The sequence below is a fragment of the Nesoenas mayeri genome (assembly GCF_963082525.1).
Source record: "Nesoenas mayeri genome assembly, chromosome: 1".
Classification (NCBI taxonomy): domain Eukaryota; kingdom Metazoa; phylum Chordata; class Aves; order Columbiformes; family Columbidae; genus Nesoenas; species Nesoenas mayeri.
Genome location: NC_137541.1, coordinates 39,769,003 through 39,793,931, shown reverse-complemented (window position 1 = coordinate 39,793,931; position 24,929 = coordinate 39,769,003). Strand labels below are relative to the sequence as shown.

The 24,929-nt window shown below is 45.4% G+C and overlaps 1 protein-coding gene across 1 annotated transcript in view; it reads right to left on the bottom strand.

Annotated features, from left to right (window-relative positions):
- CACNA1I (calcium voltage-gated channel subunit alpha1 I) overlaps window positions 1-24,929 on the bottom strand; it is a gene marked incomplete at both ends in the record, with an annotated part of 155,942 nt that overhangs the window by 42,185 nt on the left and 88,828 nt on the right. Inside the window, 4 exons of the mRNA XM_080353845.1 lie at window positions 970-1,276; window positions 7,098-7,190; window positions 7,860-8,175; window positions 10,421-10,580. Of these exons, the coding sequence (XP_080209971.1) occupies window positions 970-1,276; window positions 7,098-7,190; window positions 7,860-8,175; window positions 10,421-10,580 (876 nt within the window). The remainder of the gene's footprint in view (window positions 1-969; window positions 1,277-7,097; window positions 7,191-7,859; window positions 8,176-10,420; window positions 10,581-24,929) is intronic.

Below are 24,929 nucleotides of genomic sequence, written 5' to 3'. Positions count from 1 at the left end.
CTCTCTAAATTAGGGAAGCTACATTAGCAAAGCATCTCAGGAAGCCAGAAAAGATAGTGCAAGAATACTTCTTCCCGATAGTCTGTGTGCTCTGAATCAGAACAGACCCCCTGATTTCAGCGAGAAAACTAAGTTCATGTTCCTCAATCCTCCAGCTGGGCCTGAAAGATCAAATGGACACTGGGGGAATTAAGCAATTAATTCATTAACACAGTGCATGAAGCCTGCTTTTTTCCCAGCAAGTAAAGAAAATGAAAGACTGCATATGTAAGACCAGCTGAAGAAAAATCTGCCTTTTTGCTTGTTAATGGGAACATAACTCAGGAAAGGCATGGTCAGACAGTTAACACTAGCTCTGTAAAGCCATTTTTACAGCACTTTTCAGGCCAGGAATCCAATTTAAATGGTATCTCATGTCTAATTTTACACAGCAGCATGTGGCCTCATCAAGAGAAATTGTCTCCATTGCCCTTACATATCAAACTGACTTCTTCAGTATTGTTCCCTTGGTTCAGGAGACATCCTACTGCAATTCTACTCCCTTTGCCTCTCTTGAGGTCCCACAGCAACTCAGTTTTGGAGAAGAGCTCTGAGGGACCTGCTGTGTCACCAAGTCAAATCCTTAGCCCTCCTCCATCATGTCCCCTCGGGTACTTCTCTCTCCCAAACTCCTATACCAGAGCCTCTGAACAAACCTCAGCCAGTGCTTTTAATGTTAACCCATTATGGTCTCTGGGTTTCAGACCTAGGTTTCCCATGTTTCCTTCTGGTGACCCCTGTTTCATTCCCACTCTTGCTGGTCATCCCCACCTGGCTGGCAGCCACCGGCCTATGTTCAATGGCCAATGTTAATTCTAATGCTGTGTTTTGTAGGCACAGGCCCTTCAGCAAGCTGGCACATGGAGATGCTCCCAGTTAGTCTCACATTTCCACTATGAGCCTTTCCAGCTTCACCCACACAATCCTTACTGTAGTGCCTCTGTTTTTTCCTGTTCATGCCTAGCTTGGCATCACTCGGCTCCACGTGGCCCTGGCGCCGGCTCTGTATGCTGTTGTACAGCCCGAGGGTGCGGCGTTTGGCTTTGCGCACGATGTGGCAGATGTATTGGAAGATCTCCTCATAGCAGTCTCCTGGCTCCATGTAGCTGGCGACAGTGCTGGAGGAGAGGTACCGGGCCCTCTGCTCCTGCATCAGCTGGTGCTCTCGCTGCTTGGTCTCAGAGAACTGCGTGGCGATGACCACCAGGCACAGGTTAATCATGAAGAAGGAGCCCACCTAGTAGCAAAGAAGAAGCAGGAACAATCAGTGTCAGCATGAGGAAGAACATGTGGGAGGGGGAATGAAAAAGAAGAATCAAAGAATAGTTTGGGTTGGAAGGGACCTTCAAAGATCATCCAGCCCAAGCCCCCTGCAATGAGCAGGGACATCTTCAACTAGATCAGGTTGCTCAGAGCCCCATCGAGCCCGGCCTTGAATGTCTCCAGGGATGGGGCATCTACCACCTCTCTGGGCAACCTGCTACAGTATTTTACCAGGGAAAGTGACAGGAGGCAGACAGAGGAATGGGAACCAATCTGTGTAGGGAGGTGAGATTTCAGAGCAAGCCAGGCCTGGATCAGCTTTGTTTTGAGAACTCGTTCAATGTCATTTCCATGCAGAATTTAGAGTTCTGAACTGAAATTCAGGAAACACAAGCCCTACTTTTAGCTCTTTTGGCAGGCTTTGGACCTTTAGTATGTCATTTAGAAGCTGCTTGCAAAGGTTTTGATGAAAAACGGACTTTTTCTTTCCATCTCCTTTGTGTTGAGCAGAAGGTGGGAGACAGACGACTAGTTTGGTAGTTTGGTTGTTTTCTCCTCTGCTTGCTTTTTTGTACTGTCATTTATGGTTTTCAGCTCTTGGAGGACATGTCTGCATTCTCAGAGCATTTTATTTATTTCTACCATTTACACCTAAATTCACCATAGAGGGAGATGGCACTTTGCTGAAAGGAATGGGCTCTTGAAATCAAAGCGGAGTTTACAAAAACTAATTACTTTGAGCAGGACACTAAACAGTCTGGTAAAACAGTGCTTTCCTGCTCATTTTCTGTTCTTCTGATTCTTCTGATACTAGACATATTATCTTAGCTCTTATTTTACTTGTCCTCTAGTCTAGGTAGGATTTCCATTTTGAATACAAAAACAACCATACCTCACTCCCCCAATTTCTTAGAAACAAAACAAAACAAAACACTTCTCCATATGGAAGCCAAAAAGTCTACCAGGCTTATTTTACACCTTTGTATGTTCCCTTTAAGCCTCCTTTGCCTCAGTTTTCCTATCTGTAAAACAGAGCAAATATTTCTTGGTGCTGAGAGATCTGGAGGTAAAAATCTCACTCTCAGTGTCAAATATTATGGAATTACAGATGAATCTCCACTAGGAGATCTACTCATTACACTTAGAATAAAACCTGGGTTTCAATGTGATGAGAATTTCTTACATTAAAGTGCTGATAACTACATTCAAAATCCTTCTCAAAAGCTATGATGCCTGGATTGGCGCCTACTCCCCGTAGAGCTGTAAGTGGTGATCCAGCCTTGATAAAACGCAGTCTCTGATCTCTGAAGAAGGACCACACATCTGCTCTGTTCTGAAAAGGACCTTGCAGGGCAGCCCCAGGGAGCAGAGGAAGCACCAGCTCAAGATTTCTGCCTCCCCTGCACCAGGGAGCATCTCTGCTAAGGGATGTCCTCGTACCATCTTCCTCCTGTACAAAACCACACGGGACTCAATCTCACTTCCCTGTCTCTTCTTTCCAAGCAAACAGCTCTGACACAGAGCTGGATCCAGTCCTGCCTTTATCTTCACACATGTGTCCTCCACATAGCCCTTCCAGCAAGCAAAGGTGGTGATAACCTGACCCTAACCCTCGTGTGTGGAAAAGGCAGAGGTTCTTTCAGCAAGTACCCCAGCTTGTTCTACCTATCCAAGCAGCCTTCCCCTTCGTTCACACCCTTGCCACTCCTCCACCAGCATGACCCCTTGGTTGTCTCTTTCTCTTACACACAGGTGCCCAACAGCTCTGTCTGGAGGCTCATTACAGTGGCTCTCAGTACTTCAAAGGAGAGATGTCTCTACTAGCATCTGAATAAGCCTTTGAAACATGAAGCCCTTCCCAAACAGATTCCACATAAGGACAATAAACCATTGCAAAATAAAGGGTTTATATTTTTTTTGTACTCCTCCTCTCAGCACCCTTCAAAGCTGCTCTAATTCTGTTTCCCTTCATCACTGAACCCTTCTCTTCCCTCTCCTCCTGCTCATATTTCATTCTATTTTCCCTTTAGCTTCCGCGTGTGGCCTTGAAAATTAAAACGATGTCCTGTATGGATTCTTTCACCTTCCCCTATGGTTTTCCCTAGTCCATGATATCTTGCATGTTTTTACTGATGAAAGTATGACTGGGAATCCAAACTCTTCTCTGATGCACTCTCCTGCCCTCCTCCCCCTCAGCGCCACACGACACTTGCACAATCTTGCCCATTCTGCTAGCTCTCTCAGCTTGCCCTGAGTGAGGCAGGGTTGGGAGCTGGATGCCAGCTGTGCACTCGTTTTTGGAATGCTAATTGTGACACTGCCCAATACACTTTGCAACTTTCAACAACTCCACAAACAACAAGCGATTAAGACTTGCAACACCTTCTCTCTAGGCTACATACAGAGGAGCTGGGGGCAACAAGCTGCCCTCAGCAGCCTGTAAGCCTGGGGTTGGATCTGGAGTGGGGTTGAGGTTTCACATCACCAAGCCCTGTCCTTACAGGCACTATTTGCTGTGATCTCCCACCAAATGACCAAAAAGGGGAGGAGTGAGAGGAGTGGATATGACAACTAATCCCCAATCCTTAAACCCCTTAGCTAGGAACATCAAACACAAAACAAATGAGCTTGTTTAATCCTTAAGACGACAGGCAAGTGCATAAACTCAAAGGCTCTGCCACGCTTGACAGTGCCTCCCAGACAGCAGGACAGGAAGGGTCCCAGATGGCTTGTAATTGAGTGATCCATCTCAGCCAGCTGAGCGAGGAGACCAAAAGTGTCTGTTGTGGAGTCAAAGCAAGCGTCCAGTAGAGGCAGAAAGAGACTATTGATTCTGAACCCCAACACAGAAGTCCCATCCAGCCCTGAGGCTAAGCTGTACTCTAGTTAAGCAGATACTGGCCTTGTCCAGCCCAAGGTTCGATTCCTGTCTCTGCGATATCTAATAAAATCTGACTAGTGCTGGAGATGCTGACTTGCTTGCCCATTATTTTTATTGCTTATGCCTGGATATCCAGCTTGTCTTCTGCAGCCCACATATGTAAGCACAGAGCACTTCAAGGAGGCCACTGAGTGCTGCAAGGTGGATACCAGCCTAGGAGTTCAGAAGAGCTTTCTCTAGTCCAGAAGCCACACCAGTGGCCAAGTAGCTGGAGAGGTGACAAAGAAATTACTGGACTTCAAGCAGGAAGACCTGAATGAAACACCGACTCAAGAGGTGAAAGCAGTCCTTTCTTCACATCACCTCCCTGATCTCCAGCAGAGGGGGAAGCTATTTACAATTTGATGAATACATAAAATGCTTTTACCGGGTCGTTCTGCAAGGCTACCCTAAATCTGAGTCCCAACCATGCTGGGAATATATCCAGGTGGTGGAGCCTTCTTCCTGCCAGATGAGCAGTAGCAGGTAATGCCCTTGTGTAGGTGTTTGAAGATATCTCTGTGAGAGAAGGAGTCATGGATGAAAGCACAGCTCTAAAGAAGAGGCTGCAGAGATCCAGTCCCAGAAGAGAAAGTTTGAGCCTAGGCAAGGACTTAGATGGAAAAGCAAAAAGTCAGGGCTTGAACTCGACTTTCAGAGCAACCCTGCTTAGAAACCTAGGCATTTCAAGCATGGAGAAGGAGGGAAGAATAAAGGCTTCAAGGACTTTGCTTCATGGGACTTGAAGAGGGATCATTATTTCTGTAAGAAGACTCAGAGGGAAAATGAAAACAAGTGAAAGCAAGTTCACACTGTGGTGTAGCTGTGTGCTGCAAAAGATGCATTAGACATGCAAAGAAGGTAACAGAAAGGCTAAATGCTTTCTTGGTGTAACTCCACCAAAGGTAAAGGAAATGCCCCATCTAGCATATGGCTCCTCTGTTCTGAGCAGTCCCCAGAGTAAGCTGAGGTTCATGTGCTCCTGTGTTTCATGGAAATAAACCTACAGGGCACCTGCAAATGAGGAGGGAGTGTCTAGAAATGTCAATGACACTCCACAGTAAAATCTCACATAGAGTGTTTAATTGAGGGTTTTCAGCGCCTGCAAATTCAGAGACAAAGTTTGAATCGCTGGAAATCCACATGAGGTGAGCCAGCACTAGAAGGATGCTCCTGCCTAGAAATGAAAAATAAGCTGACAGGCAGAATTTATGTAGTTTGGAGCAGGGGGTGAGGGGCAATTTTTGGAACTGGCCTGCAGGAGGCAGGCACGATCACCCCAGTGGTAAAATATTGTCTCTGCACAGTCCTTCCCAGCTCTGGGAGAGATTATGTCTGAGACAAGAAGTAAATTCTGTGCTGAATTGTACATTGCACAAATCTAGGGATCCTGGCCGTGCTGCTCAAAATGAAAATTCATGGTGGCAGATCCGAACAAACTTTATGGGAAATAATTGTTTCCTGAACTTAAAAAGAAAAAAAAAAACAGTGGATGTTCAGTTTGCCTTTGGGAACAGAGCTGGGGGGAATTCCACACCCACCCTGTGCAACCACACCTCTGCACTGTCTCCCCTTGGGGCTCTCCAGCCTCAAAGTAAAAGCAGCATTCTTCAAGGTGTATTTCACCTCTGCTGTCCTGGCTCATGCTTCAGCCCACAGGGAGTAGGTCATCTTGCTGGTTTTTTTCTCCCCTTGTCTTTCCATTGTGATGGTAGAAGGCCAGAAGGGAGGGAGAAATCAAGGACACCATGAAGCTTTTTCATAAATTCTCTGACCTGAATGGACTAGTAGATTTTTTTTTTATGCCATTCCCCATACGTACAGGCTGCAGAATTTATCCCAGAAACTGGATTAAGGTTTGTTTGCTCTCAAGTCACTGCATGTCAATTTGAATTTAAACGAGATCCTGTGTCGGGTGATTTTATTAATGTTATTGGGTGACTGTTTCTAGAGATCTTATTTCTAAGAGGGCATGGGCACATAGGACAAGTCGTAGATCAAGAGCAGAGTCTAAGTCACGTCCATTTAGCAACCCATCCAAATGCATGGAGGCCTTGAAAATACACACTGAGGTCCTTACTTGCAAAGTGACTTAGAACTAAATTGCAGCCACCATGTATGGATTTTATACTTCCCATATCCATCTTGTGCCTTTCCCTTCCACTCTCGACTTCAGTCCCCATGTAGGAAAACTGCAAGAGTCTTCATAAAAACAAAATCCTTCCTTGTTAGAAACAGAATATTCCCTCCAAGAAAATGCATTTACGTGTGGCAGTAAGTTCTCAAGACAGACGCATTTCCCTCTTTCCATCCCCGCTACCAGTGATCTCACACAGAGAGTTTATGTTGGACCACTGACACTTTCAGAGCAGCAGCTCCTTTTTGTTCGTGTTGAAGAACTAATTCAGCATGATAGAACTTGAAACCAACAAAATCTGAACCCAAGACCCTGATTCTGAAAAATCCAGGTGCTTCCAAAAGCCATTAAACATGGCTCAAGAATGACTCTAGAGCTTAAAATGTACAGAGACCAAGTAGGAGGGCAGATGCAGAAATGGTTTTCTGTGGTTTTGGGGCTACTGCTTTGGGAAATTTACTTTGAGAGAAGATCTCTGGATGAGAACATTATCCTACACTAGGTATATATCTCTCTAGGAATCAATCCTGAGCATACTTTTTGAGTGAAAGAAAATAACTTTGCTGACAACTATGTGATCCTGCCACTCTCAGTGAAAATCAACTTGCTGGGTTCCTGAGATTCCTAGAAGAAATCCAGGTAAAGTAGTTTGCTTCCCTGATATCTGTGTTGAACTAACACCTGTTTTTTGTAGGCTCTTAGCTTGCAATGCTGTCAGTCACCAAGTCTTATACTTACGATTATCAGCAAAATAAAGTAGATAAAATTGTAGAAGGAATGGGCATCCATCACATAGTACATGATCTCTACCCACCCTTCCAGTGTGATCACCTGCAAAGACAAACAACAACAAGAGAAACAAGAGGGCAGTAATCTTCCAGAGTTCATTCCTCGGTGTATACAGGCAGATACTGGCAGGGCTGTTGAAACCCAAGAAAGGTGAGAAACAACAGTTTATTTCAAGGAGGCCAAATTTCCACTCCAGGAAATCAGCATGGTACTGCTTGGTGACACTGGCATACTGTCAAAGCCTGTGAGATCATACTAGCCCACAGCAGGACTATTTCATTAAAATAGTTCATTTCCCTGGATCGCAGCAGGGGAAAACCCGCAGCAGGTTTCTGTGCTGCTTGGACTGGACACTGCGCACAGCCGGCAGAAAAGAAAAAAGGTATGGGTTTAGCTCCCATCTGCAATGCGTGCTGGGAATAAAAAAAATTACAAATAATAATAATAAAAAAAGAAAGGCTCTTTTGCTATCGTTAAGAGTATAGATCATTTCAGCAAGGGCCTGGAACAGCTCTATGTCCCTCCCCACCTTCAGGAACAACCTCCACGGTGGGAACTCTTTCTCTCTTGCCAGAGTAGTTACAAGGCCCTTTTCTCTCTGTAGCTGCATCACGCCCTGCAGAAACCAGCATGGGATCACAAAAACATTCAATTGGAAAAAAAGGAAAACAGCTTCAGCTTAGCCTTGTTAGGAGGCTAACTCGGCCTTACCTGAAATATCACGATCCAGGCATACCCGATATTGTCAAAGTTGATGGCACCCTTGTGCGGGTTGGCATTGCCTGTACGGCACACATTGTAGTACTGGTTCCAGTTGACACACATGCCACTGATGTTGAACTCTTGCCGGACTGAGTTGTAGTAATAATAATCATCCTTGTCCAAACAACATTCATGGCCCCGCTCCTTCAGTGGGGGTATCTCATGGCAGCCCATAATTCCATTGTCTCCTGACAGTGAGCAGATAAAGGGCATCTCATCATCTTCCTCAGGCTGGTAATAAGGGGGCAGGACAATGTCACCTTGTCTGCAAGAGTAGAAAACCATAGTCATAAAGTTCCTGTAACAGACAGTTTCCCATCAGCAAAACTGGTGGAGCTGGGAGCACCCATCCTGACACAGGGACTGCACTGGGTAAGGGATTTCCAGGTTTATTGCCTCAGGAGAAGAGAAGACACGGCTCCTGGAAAACAGGAAATTTCCAGGGTGAATCTCTAGTTTTCAGAGCTTTGCCTGTCATCATATCGCCCCAAGCCAAATTACACAATCTGCTTGCAAGGAGACAAAGAAAAGATGGAATGCAGAGATTTCCATTCTGATCACTCTCTCCATTAGCATCAGAGCTAAATCAGATGCAGTGATATTAAGGAAGTTCATCAGGCTTTACTGTGATGTGCTCATGTATGTAACCATTGATGGACATGTTTTATAACACTTGGCAGTGAACCTTCTGTACTTCTAAGACAAAAAAAAATCCAGTTCATATATAATTAAGGTTGCACAGCTAAGCCTTAAAATCAGGAAATGCAAAGCTGAAATTGACTTAACCTTAAACTTGACTCCTCCTTGACAGCTGGCATTATGGGTGCAATGTTTCATGACAAGTTCATGTGCTTTTTTCCAAATAATGCAAGTACCTTCCAAATGCATAAATAATTAAAATCATCTATGCTTGCCTCACTGGAGATGAGCTAATGATTAGGAAAATGAAAGGTGGAGAATTTAAAATTTTCAATCAGACTTTATCTGGTGCATTCACCGCAGTGCTACAATACACAACTTTCACTTGGCATGAATGCAGACTTTTTTGCAAAGAGTTATTGGAACAGAACAGGTGTTGATAAAAAAAGACAAGATAGAAAGTGTCTGATTCTAAACTAAGTGGGACTAAACCACAAAGATCTGTCGTAACACATTCACATCACTGGTGAACTGTGTGTCTGCAGAATTCATTTCTCTAGTTATGGTCAGCCGAAGGTTTTCTAGTATCTGCCCCTTTGTAGACTGTGGCCTCAATTCACTTCTCAGTTACGTCAACACTGCGTGGATCTAATTACACTCATTAAAGTAGCACTACTCCTGATTTACATAAAGGACAATCATCCTAAACATCTGTTTTTCCCCAAGGAATATATAAACACAGTAAATGGCTGCTTTAAGCAGCTCCTGCTCTCCAGTCCCACTGCCATTCTGCAGACTGTATTTTCACACTTCTTTTTTTTTCCAATTTGAGATAACCTAAAGCTTCAGAATTGTTTAATCAGTCTAAATTGATCTACAGCTTTAGATTTTTTAAGCAGTCTAAACTGATAGGATGCCTAGGATCAGTATACAGTTTTAAGAAGATGTTTTAAAGCCTGAGATCTGCTACAGCCAGAAAATCAACAGGAGGAGCTGCGCCCTGGAACTGGTGCTCTGCTCCACAGGAGGATAATAGGAGAATTCATGACAGGCAGGAGCTTTTCCACCCCACTGCCTCCAGGGAGGAGAGAGACGTGGTCTGCAGGCTCCCCCCGACTTCCCTAAAATAAACCTCAGATACCTGTAATAAACCCTTCTGTGGCTCCAGGCTGTCTTTGCCAGAACTGTGCCCACGTTTCCTCATGGGGTTTTTTTGTCCCATTCAAGCAGCCATTCTTTGCTTTCAGGCGCTTTTGCTTCTACTAACCCATCTATGGGATGCCTCTCCAAATAGCCCTCCATCCCTGCCCCACGGCAGATCCCACATGCAATTCTATTCCTGAAGTTTCCTGATAATTGCCCAATACGCCTCCAAAGCCTCTGGAGGTAATGCACTGCTGTCCAAACAGTGACCTCAGCTCCACCTCGGAGGTGCTGAAGATGTCCCTGGAATGATCAGGCAGTGCTATGGCTTTCTGTAAGACTCCTCTGGTTGTTGTTTTGTGAAGAGGAAGCAAGTTCAGGAGAAAGACAGCATGGATAGTGTTTTCAGAGCTTCAACTCCTTCTGAGAGTTGGAGCAGCATTTTGAATCCCTGGGCACAGCTGGAGGAGACAGCTAAGTTAACCTGTGCCATGGCCAAATCCAAATGAGCCCAGGCATCTGTGGAGCATGAAGACAGACTAAAACCAAGCTGCCTTTGTCCTCTTCTCCCTTTCCACTACAAGGCACGGCCAGCACTCTGCACGCTGTCACCCTACAGCCATTTGAAGTAAGTGAAACATAGAAAACCAGGCAGCAGAAGACAAGAGAGCAGGGAAAGATAAATGTCCCTGGAAGAAAGGAGGAGACATCGTCTCACAGGCACTCACATTGTGAAGTTCTCCTCCATGAAGCAGCGGTTGCGGAGCAGCCCAGCCCACAGCTGCACCCCGATGATGCCGAAGATGAAGAAGACAAAGAAGCAGAGAAGAAGAACATTCCCCAGCATGGGCAAGGTGTCCAGGAGCAAGTTCACAAGGATGCGCATGCCTGCAGGAGGAGAAGAGAACCAGAAGGAGCAAGTGTGGGATGGAGGGAAAGAGAAAGAGAGAGGGAAAAAAAGAAGGGAAGGAGAAGGAAAGGAAAATTTAGGACACACACACACGCACACAAAAAAAAGTGCCACATAAAGATAGAAGTAGAGGGTCAGAAATTAATTACTGCCTGAAGCAAGCTAGATTTATAATTGTTGCTCTTTCTTGTCCTGACCTCTACTGAAAGGCAGCCAGCAGAGCTGCTGTGATGCCGTGATCTCTTAACCCTAGGTCTTCATCTGCAGGAGTGAGAAGAAATGGGAAGGAGACTATTGGTACCATCAGCTATCTGACTGACATCACTTCTTCCCCCTTCCCTGCAGAAGGGCAATGGAGTGACAACTCCATCCCAAAAGTGCACGGCAGATCAACAGCCCCATCCTCAGACAGCTCAGACTGAAGGTCATCCCAGTTCAACAGCTGCATGCTGCAACCTGTAAGAATTGCACCAACTGACCAAGGCCAGCCTGCCTAGTGGGATGAACCTCTCCAGCACACATAAACTGGCATACATTAGTTTTCTCAAGATCGGTATGATGATATCAGTATCATCAGGGGACAATCATGGAGACCACACTCTCCGCTCTTGGCTAGTCCTCCCTCGCCAACAGGGCTGGACCACACAAATAGCAGGCACAGCCCAAAATGCTGTTGGCACAGTACCTCTGGACAGTGCAAAAATGTTTTCAAACACCTTTAAAAAAAAATTTTAATTACCTAATGAAATACTTCTGTGGTTTTATTTCTCTGCCAGCTCTTCAGCTCACACAGCCACAAGTGGGGGTAAAGACAGGCTTGTTTCTCTATGGAGCTAATGAATTTCTGTGCTCTCTAGGGATGGCAATAATCTAGAAACCCTTCTGAGCATCACTGTAGCACTTTTACCCCCGTGCACACCTCTTGCAGTTGTCTCTCCTCACCTCCACAAAGGCCCTTCTCCTTGGGGGGCCCAGGGAGTTCCTTCACTGAAGATGTTCCATGTAGGCCAGCAAATAATTAGCTAATTAGGTATTTATAACCAGTTCATTACTTCAGATGGCAGTGGAAGGGGGAAGAGGAGGGGAAGATAAGATTAGGATTCTCTGACAGCCCTTTGAGGCACAAGTTAATCCCTCTTGTGTGCCCAGCGTCAAGTAATTAGCCACACGATGCTGCGCTTTACGCTCTATCTCTATTCCCTGAGCTGCTCACACCGTGGAGAGGGGAGGGAAGTGCAGGCGTGGGGAGAGGGAGAAGAGTGCCTGGTGTGGGACATCAGACTGGTTTAGCTCAGGACGGAATGTTTTGGGGAGAGACAGGAATGGGAGAGAGAGAACTGGTATTTGCAGGTAGGTGATGTGTAGGAAGAAGGTGCTTCATGATGGCTACATGTGATAATGAAGGACAAAGAATGATGGCATTAGCTCTAAGGCCAGGCTGTTGAGCAGCAGCTACGCCCTGCTTCCCTGACTCCACAGCTGTATCACTAGTCGCCAGTTTTCAGCTGTATCACTAGTCGCCAGTTTTCAGACAGAACATCAGTAACTCAGCAGTGCAGGGACGCAGTTGCAGCCACTCACTGGGGATCACGGACATGCCACGAGTCACCGATAGCTTCCTGCTCTGTCACGGCATCAATCCCAACAGCAGAGCCACAGTGCTCTGCTCCTGTCGCTGTGACCTGCCAGGTCCCAGAGCAACACTCTGCACAACACTCCAGCTTTAAGGCCATGCATCCTCGCTGCAGAGCAGCGTGTTCCTGGCATTAATGCTGCTTCACAGCACCAGCTCGGCACTTCCCATAAACTGCCCTGGTCAGTACAGCAGGGAGAACCTAGGGACACGGGAAGCTGTGCCAGCAATGCTGCAAGAGGGGGTGATGTTTTTCAGATCAATTGATCTGCCAAAACATTACCTCCATCTCAGAGCAGAGGTAACGGGAAGAATGAGACTGCCCTTACACTGAAATGCAGAACAGACAGAACACACATTCCCACCAGAATTCTTACAGACAACACACTTGTTGGGTCAGAATTTGCAAAAATTGATTTTGTCCATGTTCCAAGAGAAGACAAGTGATTTGCAAAACTTGCCTGCCTTTTCCTTGGAAACATGCTACCTGCCTATACGTTCTCCATCCTGGCTCTCAGAGGGGCTATGATAGTACAGGACTGTGCTACCAACAGCTTCAGGATCACAGCAATTGCACTCATGCTAGGCCCTCCGGGGTATCAGGGCCCGTAACCCAAGAACTGTCAAGTGGCCCCATGCTGGGCAGGTAGCCACAGCACTTGGTGTCTTTTCCACATCACAAAGAATTTCAGCATTGGTGGGTTCCATTTCTAAGTCCAAATGAATCCCAATTTTTATTTTTTAAAAATCTCTCAGTTGAACAGAGACATCCTTCTTTACCCATTGATGCTGATTGTGGATATGAGATTGGCTCTTCCAAAAACAACAACGTTGAAGGAATACCCATCCAAACATGAATTGCAATTCACCTGTGGGCCAACCATCTCTAAAAGAAAACCATCACTTTACTTTGTGCAAAGCCTCTTCTGCTTCCTGCCCTAAACTGCAAAGCAACTGCTCTGGGAACGCATTTCTCTACAGTTTTACACCAAAGGGACATCCTCTGCTGAGTCTACCCAGTTCATGGAGATAGTTCAACCACTACTTCCACGTGAATGAAAGGCATAGTGTAAATGCAAGCTCAGTACCTTTGTCCTCTCCATTATCAGCCTCCCCTGCTGTCTGTGCTGTGCTGCCTGCAATAGTCATGCCAGAGTTCTGAGCCCCATCCTCCGCTATGGCATTTAGGCAGTGACTCTCCTGCACCTCTGCCAGCCCCCAGGGGCACTTTGTGGGGAAAGCCCCTGCAGCTTCCCCGTCTCCTCCTGAGCTGGCAGTCATGTGGGTCTGCTCGTGGCTGGGGCTTTGCAGTCCCCTAGACCCAGGAAGGGACAGGCTGGTCCAGCAGCCACACAAGGGCACCTGCTACAGGTCTCCAAAGAAGGACGGTCACTGCCAAGTGTCTGAACACTTTCATGGGCAGGAGGGGATGAGCCCTGTTCAGGCACTGTAACTCACAGAGCAGTGTGTTACAGAGTCCACACTGGGACCAGGTTCTGCAAGCACTCATGAGGTTTTTGGGGAAGAGGGAGAAAGGCTGAAAAGCCTAAGGATGGAGGGTGATGATTTACTGCAGACCTCGGTGTCTGAGATAACAACATCTCTAAAGCAGCTACAGGGCAATGGAAATGGGCAGAAGGCATATATGTCAGTGCGGCTTCGGGAGCATCCTGCCCTGGAGAACTGGGATGCCTCTCTTTTCCAAGGGGCTTTTACCAGACAAGTCCCCATCCACAGCAACACAGATACATCTTACATTATAACTTTTGGAAGGTGCTGGAAAGCCTATTCTTTGGCAAAGTCCCGCTGCTGCCTCCTTCCTACCTTCCACTGCCTCTTTCTGCTCCTCTGCCCCTTTACTGTTCTTGCTGTGCCTACATCTCCTCTCTGCCTCTTCACTGCTCCATAGCGTACCTGCACACGTCTCCCGGTCACCCTCCCCACCGCTGCCTTTCCCCACATCCCTCTTTGTCCTTTACCACTGGCAGAGCGCAAGCCATGCTGGCTCACAGCAAGGAGGGAATATGAAAAGGACAATGACCTTTACTGAAGCAGCCTTTGGAAAAAAAAAAAAAGGAGACATTTCCTGAGAAGAGAAAGGAAGAGAGGCTGGGCAGACTGGAGGAAAAGCAGGGAGAGGGAGCATTGATGAAGCAACATTCAGCAACCAAACAGGCTCCCAGGGCATCAAATATGAAAAGGTTTTGCTCTTCGAGAAAAAGAAAAGCTAGAAACATGAAATATTCATGAGCGCCAGGTGCAGGCTCTGAAACACCTTTTCTCTTCCCCGCTCACCCTCAACAAGACCAGAAGAAAGGAGGAAATGAAATGGCACCAACTGTGGGCATCCAAGGAAGGATCCTCACAAAATGATGTTCAGATAATACTTCCCTGCTGCTCACCCACACTCTTAGGCAAGGGGTGGGGAGGGGTGCTGGATTAGATCTTGCTGGCAGGGCTGCTCCTGGTGAGATACCCTGCAGGAGCAAAGCCATGTGCACAACAGAAATGCACTCACTGCTCCAACACAGCAGAGGACATCAGGGGTATAATATGTCACAGGGATGAGAAGCGGTGGGAGGTGAGAGGAGCACGGGGGAGTGAGCTGTCAGGGGGCAGCAGAGGGCTGAGCAAAGCCAAAAGACGAAGCAGAGTCACTGAACTTCCTCCTGCGTTCAGGCAGAGCAAATCCTCTGCCTCCCCTGGCAGCATCCAGAGGCCCTTCCTGACAAACTGCAGATGTGACAGTGACCTTGGTTCCCTCCCAGACACTCGCCATCATCCCTGATTAGCCTGGCCGTCACAGCTAAGCAGACTCACCCAGCAGAGCGTGGTAGTGGCGGTGAGCAGCCGGGGCAGGGCTGAGAAGGAGGTGAGCTCCAGGGAACAAGAAACATCCCGTGGTGCAGGTGTGCCCAGCAGCTTACTACCACCTCCCTCCCCTTGCTCGGCATCACTCTGCCGCTTCGCCTTTTCTCTGCCTGCCTTTTTCTGAGAGTGAGGACCAACAGCTGAGCTGATTCACTCCCTGGCACTAATCACCCTGTGACCTCAACAGGAGACTGGCTCAGGAAAGGGTGAGAAACCCTGTTCTTTCTGGTTTCTTCTATCTCACCCACCTCTAGGGCTTTCAAATCCTACCCAGCTCTACAACGAGGGACAGAGCTAATGTGTGCAGAACCACAAGGAGATAACGGTTTGAGGCAATTTTTCCCTTGCTTAGAGTAAACTAGGTGAAAAAGAACATAATTCTCAGCACCCATCTTATCTGAATCATGGGCCAAACCACCAATTGTCATTTTAAATGGAGCAAAAGCAAATCTCTTCCCCATCCGCATTAGTGACTGCGGCTGGCAGGACATTTTGCAGAGTACAGAGACTCAAGCATCGTTCTGTCCGTCAGCCAGGCCGCTTGTCCAAGCGTGCCTTCTTTCCTTCCTCCCCTGCCCCAGGACACATGGCAGTTCACCCAGCTAACGCAGGGTTGGCAGGATTTTCCTGTGCACGTTTCTTCACAGGAATTTTCAGAACCGAGGAACCATTCCAGCAGATAGATGGTATTTGTGCAGAGAGCACATAGGGATAGCTGCACCTTTTTTTCATTGGATTTTTGTTTGTTTGTTTGGTTGGTTTTTTTGTTTGTTTGTTTTGGGTTTTTTTATGGCCATGTAGTTAAAATAATCTCAGTTTGCATGCGCAGTACAAGCTGGTGCTCCAACTCGTGGCCCTTCTCGCTGATCTCTTGCTGATCTGAGGCTTAGCTGTCATTTCACACATTGCATCATTTGCATTAGCTAAAATGTGGGAGCCAAACTAACGCAAAGATAAACCAATCAGCTGTGTGTGCAATAGCAAGTGCACTGCCAAGTTCATCGTTATTATAACCTACAGCTTCCCTCACCACCCAGATCGTTTTTGCTTTGCTGTATTCCTCCCAACTGAGGCCTCTCCTGCAAACACACATGTAAGCGAGAGGAGCCCGGCTCGAACAGCCGCAAAGCCAGCCTCACATTGCAGACCATCACCCACTGCTTTGCACCAGTGCAAGAGAGAGCACATCCAGATGGCTGTCCTGACCCAGAAAAAAATGAACCCCACGTAAAAACAGGTCCAGTTGACAGTATGAGGTAGTGAGAGAACTTAATCCAGCTCCGCTGCTAAGGAAAAGGTGCCCTAGACATAAATGAGAAACACTGGGCTCATTCGGAGGCAAACGAAGTCTTCCCATTGATCCCTCTGTCAGGTTTACAGTGTGTTTGTAGGGTATGTTTAGGGGCCGGAGGTGTTGCACTTGCGGGCTGTCAGCATGATCTATAGTTTAGGAGTGCCATCAAGTTCCTCACAAACACCCCACTCTTGTCTTGCTGACAAGCAAAGCTTTCAAGCATCTCTGACTGGCTCAGATGCCTCATCCCACTCAGCCTGATGAAGACCTAACCTCCAATTATCCAAACCTTTGTCACTCCTCAGCCTGACCACAGAAAATATCAAAGCATGACATTTCCAGCACTTATAAAACTTCAGCCGGTACAAAAAGCCGTTGTTCATTTTCTCAGTAGCACAGGTACATCAAGCCTTGCCTTGGTGCAGTGACTCCCATTAGGATACTCAGTCAAGTTCAAATACTGAGTGTCCTCAGACCTTATGTTCAAAGTACTCCTCAGCTTAAGCCTGAAGTAGCCAAAAGAGAGACTAAAGCTGCAGGAAAAAAAAAATCTGTTGGTCAGAGCTTCACCCTGCTGGGACAACAGAGCCCTCCAGAGTAGTTTTTAAGAGAAAGAGCTCTCTCAAGCTTGCTCCAAGGCTGTAGGAACAATTTCTTCAGGAGCCAGGGACTAGCACAGACCTCACTGCTTTTCACTTCAAGAACAAGCTGTTCACCTTAGATGGATCAGGTCAGGGCAACACGGGCCTTAAAAAGGAAGAAGAGGAAAAAAAATGCACCACTTACAACACCCCCCAACACACACTGAGTGAAAACAACCAACGAAAACCTGAGACATGCTGTTTTCCTTGGAGGGGAAGATGAGAAAATAAACACATGGGCATTGCACAGCCACGATGCTCAGCACGCCACTGAAGCGCGCTCAGGTGGCAGGGCCAGGGCTGATTCTTGATATTCTGAATGCCTCAGAGCTTTTCTTCCTACTTGCTCAACAAATATCACAAGCACATCAAGGAAATAGGCCCCATCTAGTGAGACTCAGCAAACAAAAGTGTCGGCAGCCTTGAAAATTATAATTCCCTTTAGTATGGTATACAGCAACAAGTCCCATGGAGCCCTGGCCTGGCTCACACCACAATAGTTATTGTCACATTTCTTTGCTGAATACCTGCAGTAAATCCTATGGATAAACAGGCCCAGCTTCCAGGGCGGGGTAGTAAAGAGCTCTTCATAAAATAATTTTTAAAGATAATATCAAGATGTCAAAACAAAACTAAACAAACAAAAAACATACACAAACAAAAAAATTACAAAAACCAACCAAACAAAACAAAATTAAAAAAAAAAACCCACACCTTTGGAGAACACTGTGGCAAATATACACTAAGGTCATGGAAAATTATCTTCTCACCAGATCATAATGCCATAAAATGAAAAATGTACTGTGGCTTGAAGGGTCAGACTATAGTTGCGCCTTCCAAGCCTTTTACAGAAGACAGGTGGTCTAAACTGCAGTTCCAAGCTCTATTCTCATATTTCACAGCTTTCTCCAAGATGAACAAGACCTAGTACACAAAATAGTTCCTCCCTGCTGAGCTGGAGCCTCACCAGCCTTACAGAGAAACCAGAAACCAGAGCCATGCCAGGTGGAGCTGCCAGGTGCTTTGAAGAAGCAAGCCCAGAGGTGCAGACTCCTAGCTACAGACCTGACCCCAGAGCTACAGTGGCCTCAACAAGAAGGACAAAATCCTGAGCATTTCTCTTGACACCTAAATGCTGACCCCTCTGGAATAAAAGAGGCCTCAGCCCAGGCTTTGCTGTGGTCCAGATAGAAGGAGTCACCTCAGCCCTGCAATGGGCTGCATCCTACGGGGATGCTGTGTGCCCACCTAAGGCCCATAGATGATATCAACAAAAAGCTCATCTTCCACAGGCGCTCACATTCAGTGTGTGCCACTGTAGCACAGTTGGCAGCCACCTAATCTATGACATGAGCAGAAACAGACAGAGGCAAAGGTCTCCGACAGGAGCCCCTTCTTCACTCTCTCACCCCATTAACCCCTTGCGAGCTTTGGGCTCCGAAGTAACATTGTCTTGGAGAGTGATGGCAGGTATCTGATTATTTCTTAGAGAGGCGTCTCTCTGGGGGATTGCTGCTGTTTTGTTCTTTTTTCTAATACTGAACATCTAATAAGCAACACCTACTACCACCTGCTACTGTTGTTCATTCACTGATCACCTCATTTTTTCCCCATTTATCACTGTAACGATGACTGCACTCACTTGCAGTGAAAACTCTATTAAAAACACACAGCACCAGCTTTTCTTTCTGAATTGCAGGAGTCGCCCAACATCAGGGACAAAAGGTAACTCCAGTGCCATGGCTGCAAGCCACTTGCCTCCGTTCTATAAATATCCTTAAGTTCTTTACACATCTCTAGTGCTGTGTAAGTAGGACAGAATAATGCAAAATATTATGTAAAACAGTAATGCAACTTCTGGTTCAGATTTAAGGGAGCTAATTTCCTCTTGCTGTCACTAGCATGAATCATGTTTCTTTCTACTGCAGGCAGTGACATGACATTAGGTGAAATGTGTGTGAATAGGAGAATCAGGCCCAAAATACACGATCAAGAAATTTAAGGTTATGGTTGTAAATTGCCCTGCCCACACACATGAAGTGTAATTTGCATTAGTGTAATATGACATTATCTTTCACGCCATAATACACTGTCATTATTGCTCACATTTCCATGGTATCCATTGCTTGATAGGTCCCACGGGACAGATTTTGCAAAACAGCTCAGCTCCCATTTAGGCTGCAAAATACATTGCTGAGATTTTGAGAGCGCTGTGTACACTGGAGGCTCAGCTTGTTTGAACAGGCAGCAGAATTGTCACAATGGGAGCTGTGTGGCACCGAGCATTTTTTAAATTCTGGCTGTGCAGGTTCCCCTAGAGGAGAGGGAGAAATAAAGATTCCAGGGAAGGTCTCTTTACGACTGTTTATTGGTTTGGGGAGTGTGTTTGTTTGTTGGTTTTGTTGTTTGTTTGTGGGGTGGGTTTTTTTTTCCAGACTTGTTTTACTTCCACTAACACAAACTCCGCAGTGCTGTTGCTAACTCTTGTGATTTTTATCGGGAGTCTTGGGATACACGGCATAAACCTTCAGGTGTCGAATCTTGCTATAACATGACAATCTCAGATCACAGGAAAAACAACAACAAATAAATTCCTCTATTCCTCAGCACTACAGGCAAAAACCAAGGTCTACAAGGTCTGAGTCACAGGTCTAAATGTCTGAAAGCCACAGGAAAAATAAAAATAATTTGTGTTTTCTTTCTCCTTTTCCAAACCTCATGGTTTTAAAACCATCTGACAACTTGCACGCACACAATTTGTAACTTTTGAATCCTTGTTTATAATAACAGTGAAATCAAGCAGACTGCTTCAGAGAGGGAAGAATTACTTTCTCTCATGATCTGTGACAGAAAAAAAATAAGACTAAACAATGTATGGTACAAAACAAGCACTGCCAGGTCTACATTTCCTGCACTTCAGTGTTCCCCAGGTCCCTGCCACGACACTACACTAACACAGGGTTATAATTTTGGTTAGGTTTTGTTTTGACTTCTTTTCTCCCAAATTTACTTTGATTACCCTTTTAAACATGTAGCAACATACTGCACACTGTGGAATGCACATGAAAAAACAGCACAGAGATCAGACAACAAGCAAATAAAATTGGAGCCTGTCTTCAGGGACTGACGACTTCCTCCAGCACTACAAGATGTGGGTCTGTTACAGCCCGCTCAGTTTGTTAAAAAGCCCCAGAGAAGCATTAATTTGCAAACCCATTCAGCATATTTGAGAGTCAGTAGACTCGCTTTGTACTAGTCTTTGCTCTTGTTTCAGTTTGGTTTTCCTCCCCATCTCTCCCCGCCCTCCACCTCCGCTTTCTCCACATTATCCTACGCACAGAGGTGCATCACGCCCTTGCATGCCATACCCTGCAAACCCTGCCGCTTGCCTGATGTGCTTTTCTCCTTCAAACCCTGCTCCTTCTCTGCCCTCATGTCTATTGATCCTCACGCTGCTCTGCTCCCCCTCACTCTGTTTCACATAATCATAGATTATGGTTGGAAGAGACTCTCAAGGTCCAACCATTAACCTAATTCTGGCACTAAGCCATGTCCCTAAGAACCTCATCTACATGTCTTTTAAACACCTCCAGGGATGGTGACTCCACCACTTCCCTGGGCAGCCTGTCCCAATGCCTGACGATCCTTCTGTGAAGAAATTTTTTCCTAATATCCAATCTAAACCTTCCCTGGTGCAACTTGAGGCCATTTCCTCTCATCCTATCCCGTCCTATAATTTCCCTGTAACCTGAACACACCTGTCTGATTTAGGGCTCAACTGCCTTAATAAAGAGCTGCACATACAGGAAAGTGCAGCTCCAGGTTAGATTTCCATCTCTGATCTGCTCCTTCATGCAAGGAAAAGAATCCTTTAATGGCCTGCTCAGGCATGAAGTGCACTGCTCTCTCCAGTGCTTTGCTCCACTTGGGTAGGCGATGGGGCTGGGAAGGGAGGACACACACTGAACTTGACCCCTTCAGTCAAGTCCATCCTCTGTCAGCTTTTCTCCGTCCTTTCACTGCCCACCTGCCTGCGAGCAGAGCCCACAGAAAGCTGGCAGCTTCATCTCTGAATGTGTTTGAGTCACACACAGCCTGACCAGGGAATGAAAATGGCTTTTTAAACCTCTTACATTTTGTGTATGGAACATCACTCTTGTCCCTCTACTAACCTGCTCAGGGCTGTGGCTGTGTGTGGATATATCTGTGTATGTACACATTTGCACGTGGTTGTAAGTACGGTTTGTGTGCCACTGAGGTGTGATAATAAATATTTACAGAGCAGCTTATAAAAAGAACTGCAGATGGGGCAAGTTTAAATATTTGGAAAACACAACCATATCTGCGTTTCAGTTATTGCTTCACAAATAAAGCCACGAGAGGAAAAAATGTACTTCCAAAAGAGTCCAATGGAAGAGTACATTTTTGAAAGGGAATCAATGCTGGAAGAGAACAAGCAAGCGACAATCCTGTTTCAGAAAGACTCAGGCATTCAAAGCAAAGACCCCATGCGGGGTCTTAGAGGAGGAATCTCACAATCCCTTTGCATTTCCAACTGCAGGACTGTGTCTGTCAAATGTACTTGCTTTTTGTCTGATCTAGCTGTAAATGAGACTGTTTTACAGACTAATATATCTCAGCCAGAAGCTAATTTCACACAGGCTCATCAGTGAAATTAGTTCTTCAAAAGCATATTTAGAGAAGTAAATGTCCATCGCTTTTCCCCAGTGCCAAGTGTGGTGTTCATAGCCAGACCACTCTGTCTTAGGCACTGTTACAGCACCAAACACAGGTAGCCTGGTGTGGAGTACAGGTTTAAGGCAGACAAATACAAAATATCTGCTTTTCCCATTCCAAGGTTCAGACTGTTTTATTATTGATGGTTGTGTTCAGTGAGCTGAATGCAGGGCTAAGAGTTAGGAGATATCAGTTGTATCCCCAGGTCTGCTGGTGACACTCATTGGGCCTCACTCACCTGGTCTGAAACATGAGTGTTGTGACAGTTATTGAAACACCATTTAGCAAAAAGAAAAGAAGGACAAGAGGAGAGGAAAGCTTTGTTATACTAGAATGGCGTGGTTGAGGGCTTTTTTTCTTTTTAAACTTCTTTGTCATGAAAAAGTATAGGAAAAAAAAATATCAAAAAGCCAAACAAACCACCTAAAATTAGGCAGAATAAAACCACATTAAAATGCATGGGAAATATTTATTCTTGTTCTGACTGAGAAAAAAACACATTTAGAAAAAGCAGAACTTCCCACAAATCTGAAATTCTACACCCTGCACAGCTAGTAATAAGAATATAACATTATGTTTCCAGTGCCTATACCTCTACACAAGTATTACTGCATTTACACACCAAGTATTAGCACATGTATACACTTTCTATTCAATAAAGTTGCTATGCAACCCTCTGCAACAGAGTCCTTCCCTTCCGTACAGTGTGCTCAGCTGAAGTAATCTGTTTCCAAATGATGAATCAGTTACTAAATTGTAAGTGGAAACTGGAAGACATCAAACACAACGCAAGGACTCTACTTTGCATAAGACCAATGCAACAAGAAAGAGTAAACTGAAGAAACATTTTTTTCTCCAATGTCAAAAACCTCATAATAACAGAAGCAAAAGAAATTCAAATTATCAGAATTTACCACAGACTCCCTGCTCAAAATCTGGCAGAAATAAAACAAAACCAGCCTCCCCCCCCAAACCTTGTGCCTTGCTGTAAGAAGGGATGAAAGAGCAAGCAGAAACAGTAACGTTTCACCTAGCAACCTGCCACACAATCACAAAAGGATATTAACAACGAATGGATGTGGAATTTCACCCCAGGCTCAGGACACAGACATGCCCAGAGCAGAAAGCAGCTACCTCTGACAGAGACCTGGAGGGTATTTTTTTTCCCTCTTTAGACTTGTTTGGGGCTTATCGCATCAGCTCACTACCACAGAACTGAATCACATGGTAATAGGACCAGAAGAATATCTAATTTTTTTGTTTCATACGTTTTCAAACTAAACCCTGGGGCTGTTGTTAGAAATGCAAGAGATAAGCAGGAATACTATGACGGTGTGATATTTATTACCAAACTAGGGTGCCTCATGTTTTCCCTAGTACACTTCAAAGATGACACGTGAACAGAGGAATGATCAGACAGGGCAGAGCCACGGACTTCTTGATCCAGAAGTGAAAACCAAAAATGCTCAGTAGCACATCCCGCTGAGAATTACAAGAAATGCAATCAATTGCAGATAACAAGTAGCTAAAGATCTGCTCTAACTCTGAAGCAAGGAGGTTTGAAATCCAGAACTGTCTCCATGTGAGCTCTCATCCCTTGAGTAATCCCATTTTATTTACTCACACAGTGCCTCTTACTTGATCTGGGGCTCTAAGGACTTCCCACAGCAGTGAGTTTTACAGCCTAATTACCAGCTGGGTGAAGAGCTTCTACCTTAATGGACATTTACCACCTTTTGGTTACAATGGATATCCTTTTCTTCTTCTGTCACGATTCAGGTCAGAGAATCTATGCATCCTTTACACTATATACACTTTACACTATATACACTATACACACGAATAGCATTTCTTAGTTCCTTGTGGAGTATTGTTTCAAAGCCTCACAAAGTCTCACTCTAAGGAAGGGCTTTCAGTAACACGTTAAGAATGAGCACAAGCAAGCAGAATTTAGACGTATCCAATTTGGTATTTAAACTTCAGCATTGCCCACCTGCCAAGAATACAAAATAATTTTATTTCATTTATTTAACTGGTGATATTTTTTCCTCTACCATGTTGCTACTGTTTCCTTAGAGTCAATTCTGAATTTCTCCCCTCCTAATCTTCTAGCAGAGCTTTTTTTTTTTTTTCCTTTTTTTTTTTTTCTTCATGTAGTACGAAATTTCTCTCAAATTTCTTCAGAAATTTCTCACTTCAGTACGTAGACTTTTCAAGCAGTGGCTGATTGTTAGAGCGTTACTGTTCTTTGGTCATTAAATAATCTAACCGCACAGACCACTTCAGCACTCTTTTCCTCATGCAGTAATCACTCAGGTTCCTAATCACTTTGTCCATTCTCCTGATAATAAACTGACATTATTCAGTCCCCAAGGCCAGACTCCTCTGTGAAAATCAGTCCCTACCTGGGTGCCCACGTGGAAGCCTTTGAAATGGCCACCAGTGAATGCTGGGCCACATTGTCCTACCGCAGCCTTTTGAACATCATCAACTATCTGCCTTTGGGCTTAACCCCCCTGTTCCTTCCCAAGTACCTCACAATCCCACCAAGACCTCAGTCTTCCTCTGCCTCCCACTGTCTTTTTTCCCCTTTCTTTGGTAGCACCTGCAACACCTACAGTTTTGTACCATCAGTACTTGTCACTAATAGGCTTTCCTCTTGCTTCAGCTCAGTAATGAAGAACTTTAAAAAGACATTAAAAAAAGATTTGTGGCCAAAGGTCCCATTAATTATGTTTGCTGTGCCCCACTAAGCACCTTCTTCCAACGCAGCTCATTCCCATTTATCACAATCCTTTGTTTACAGCCTTTTTGCCAGTTTTCAACTCTCAAGCCAGTGCTTCCTCTCCCGTGGAATCCGATTTCTTTTTATTATTTTTTTTTGATTAATGGCAGGATGTCTTTCTTCCAAAGTGTTCTCTGCGCATAACCACAGATTTATGTGATAAAGATACATAAAGGTTTAACCACAGAGTGGAAATTAAAACAGCATCAATTTCACACAGGTGGAGTTTTATACCGATAAAAGGAGCAGACAGACAGCTTCACAGCTGGGACAGTCACGGGAAATTCAAGGGCCTGTGCTCTGTAAAGGTCAGGTGAGATGATCAGAAGTGTCCCTGGTGCCTCTGCATGGATGGAGCAGGTCCCT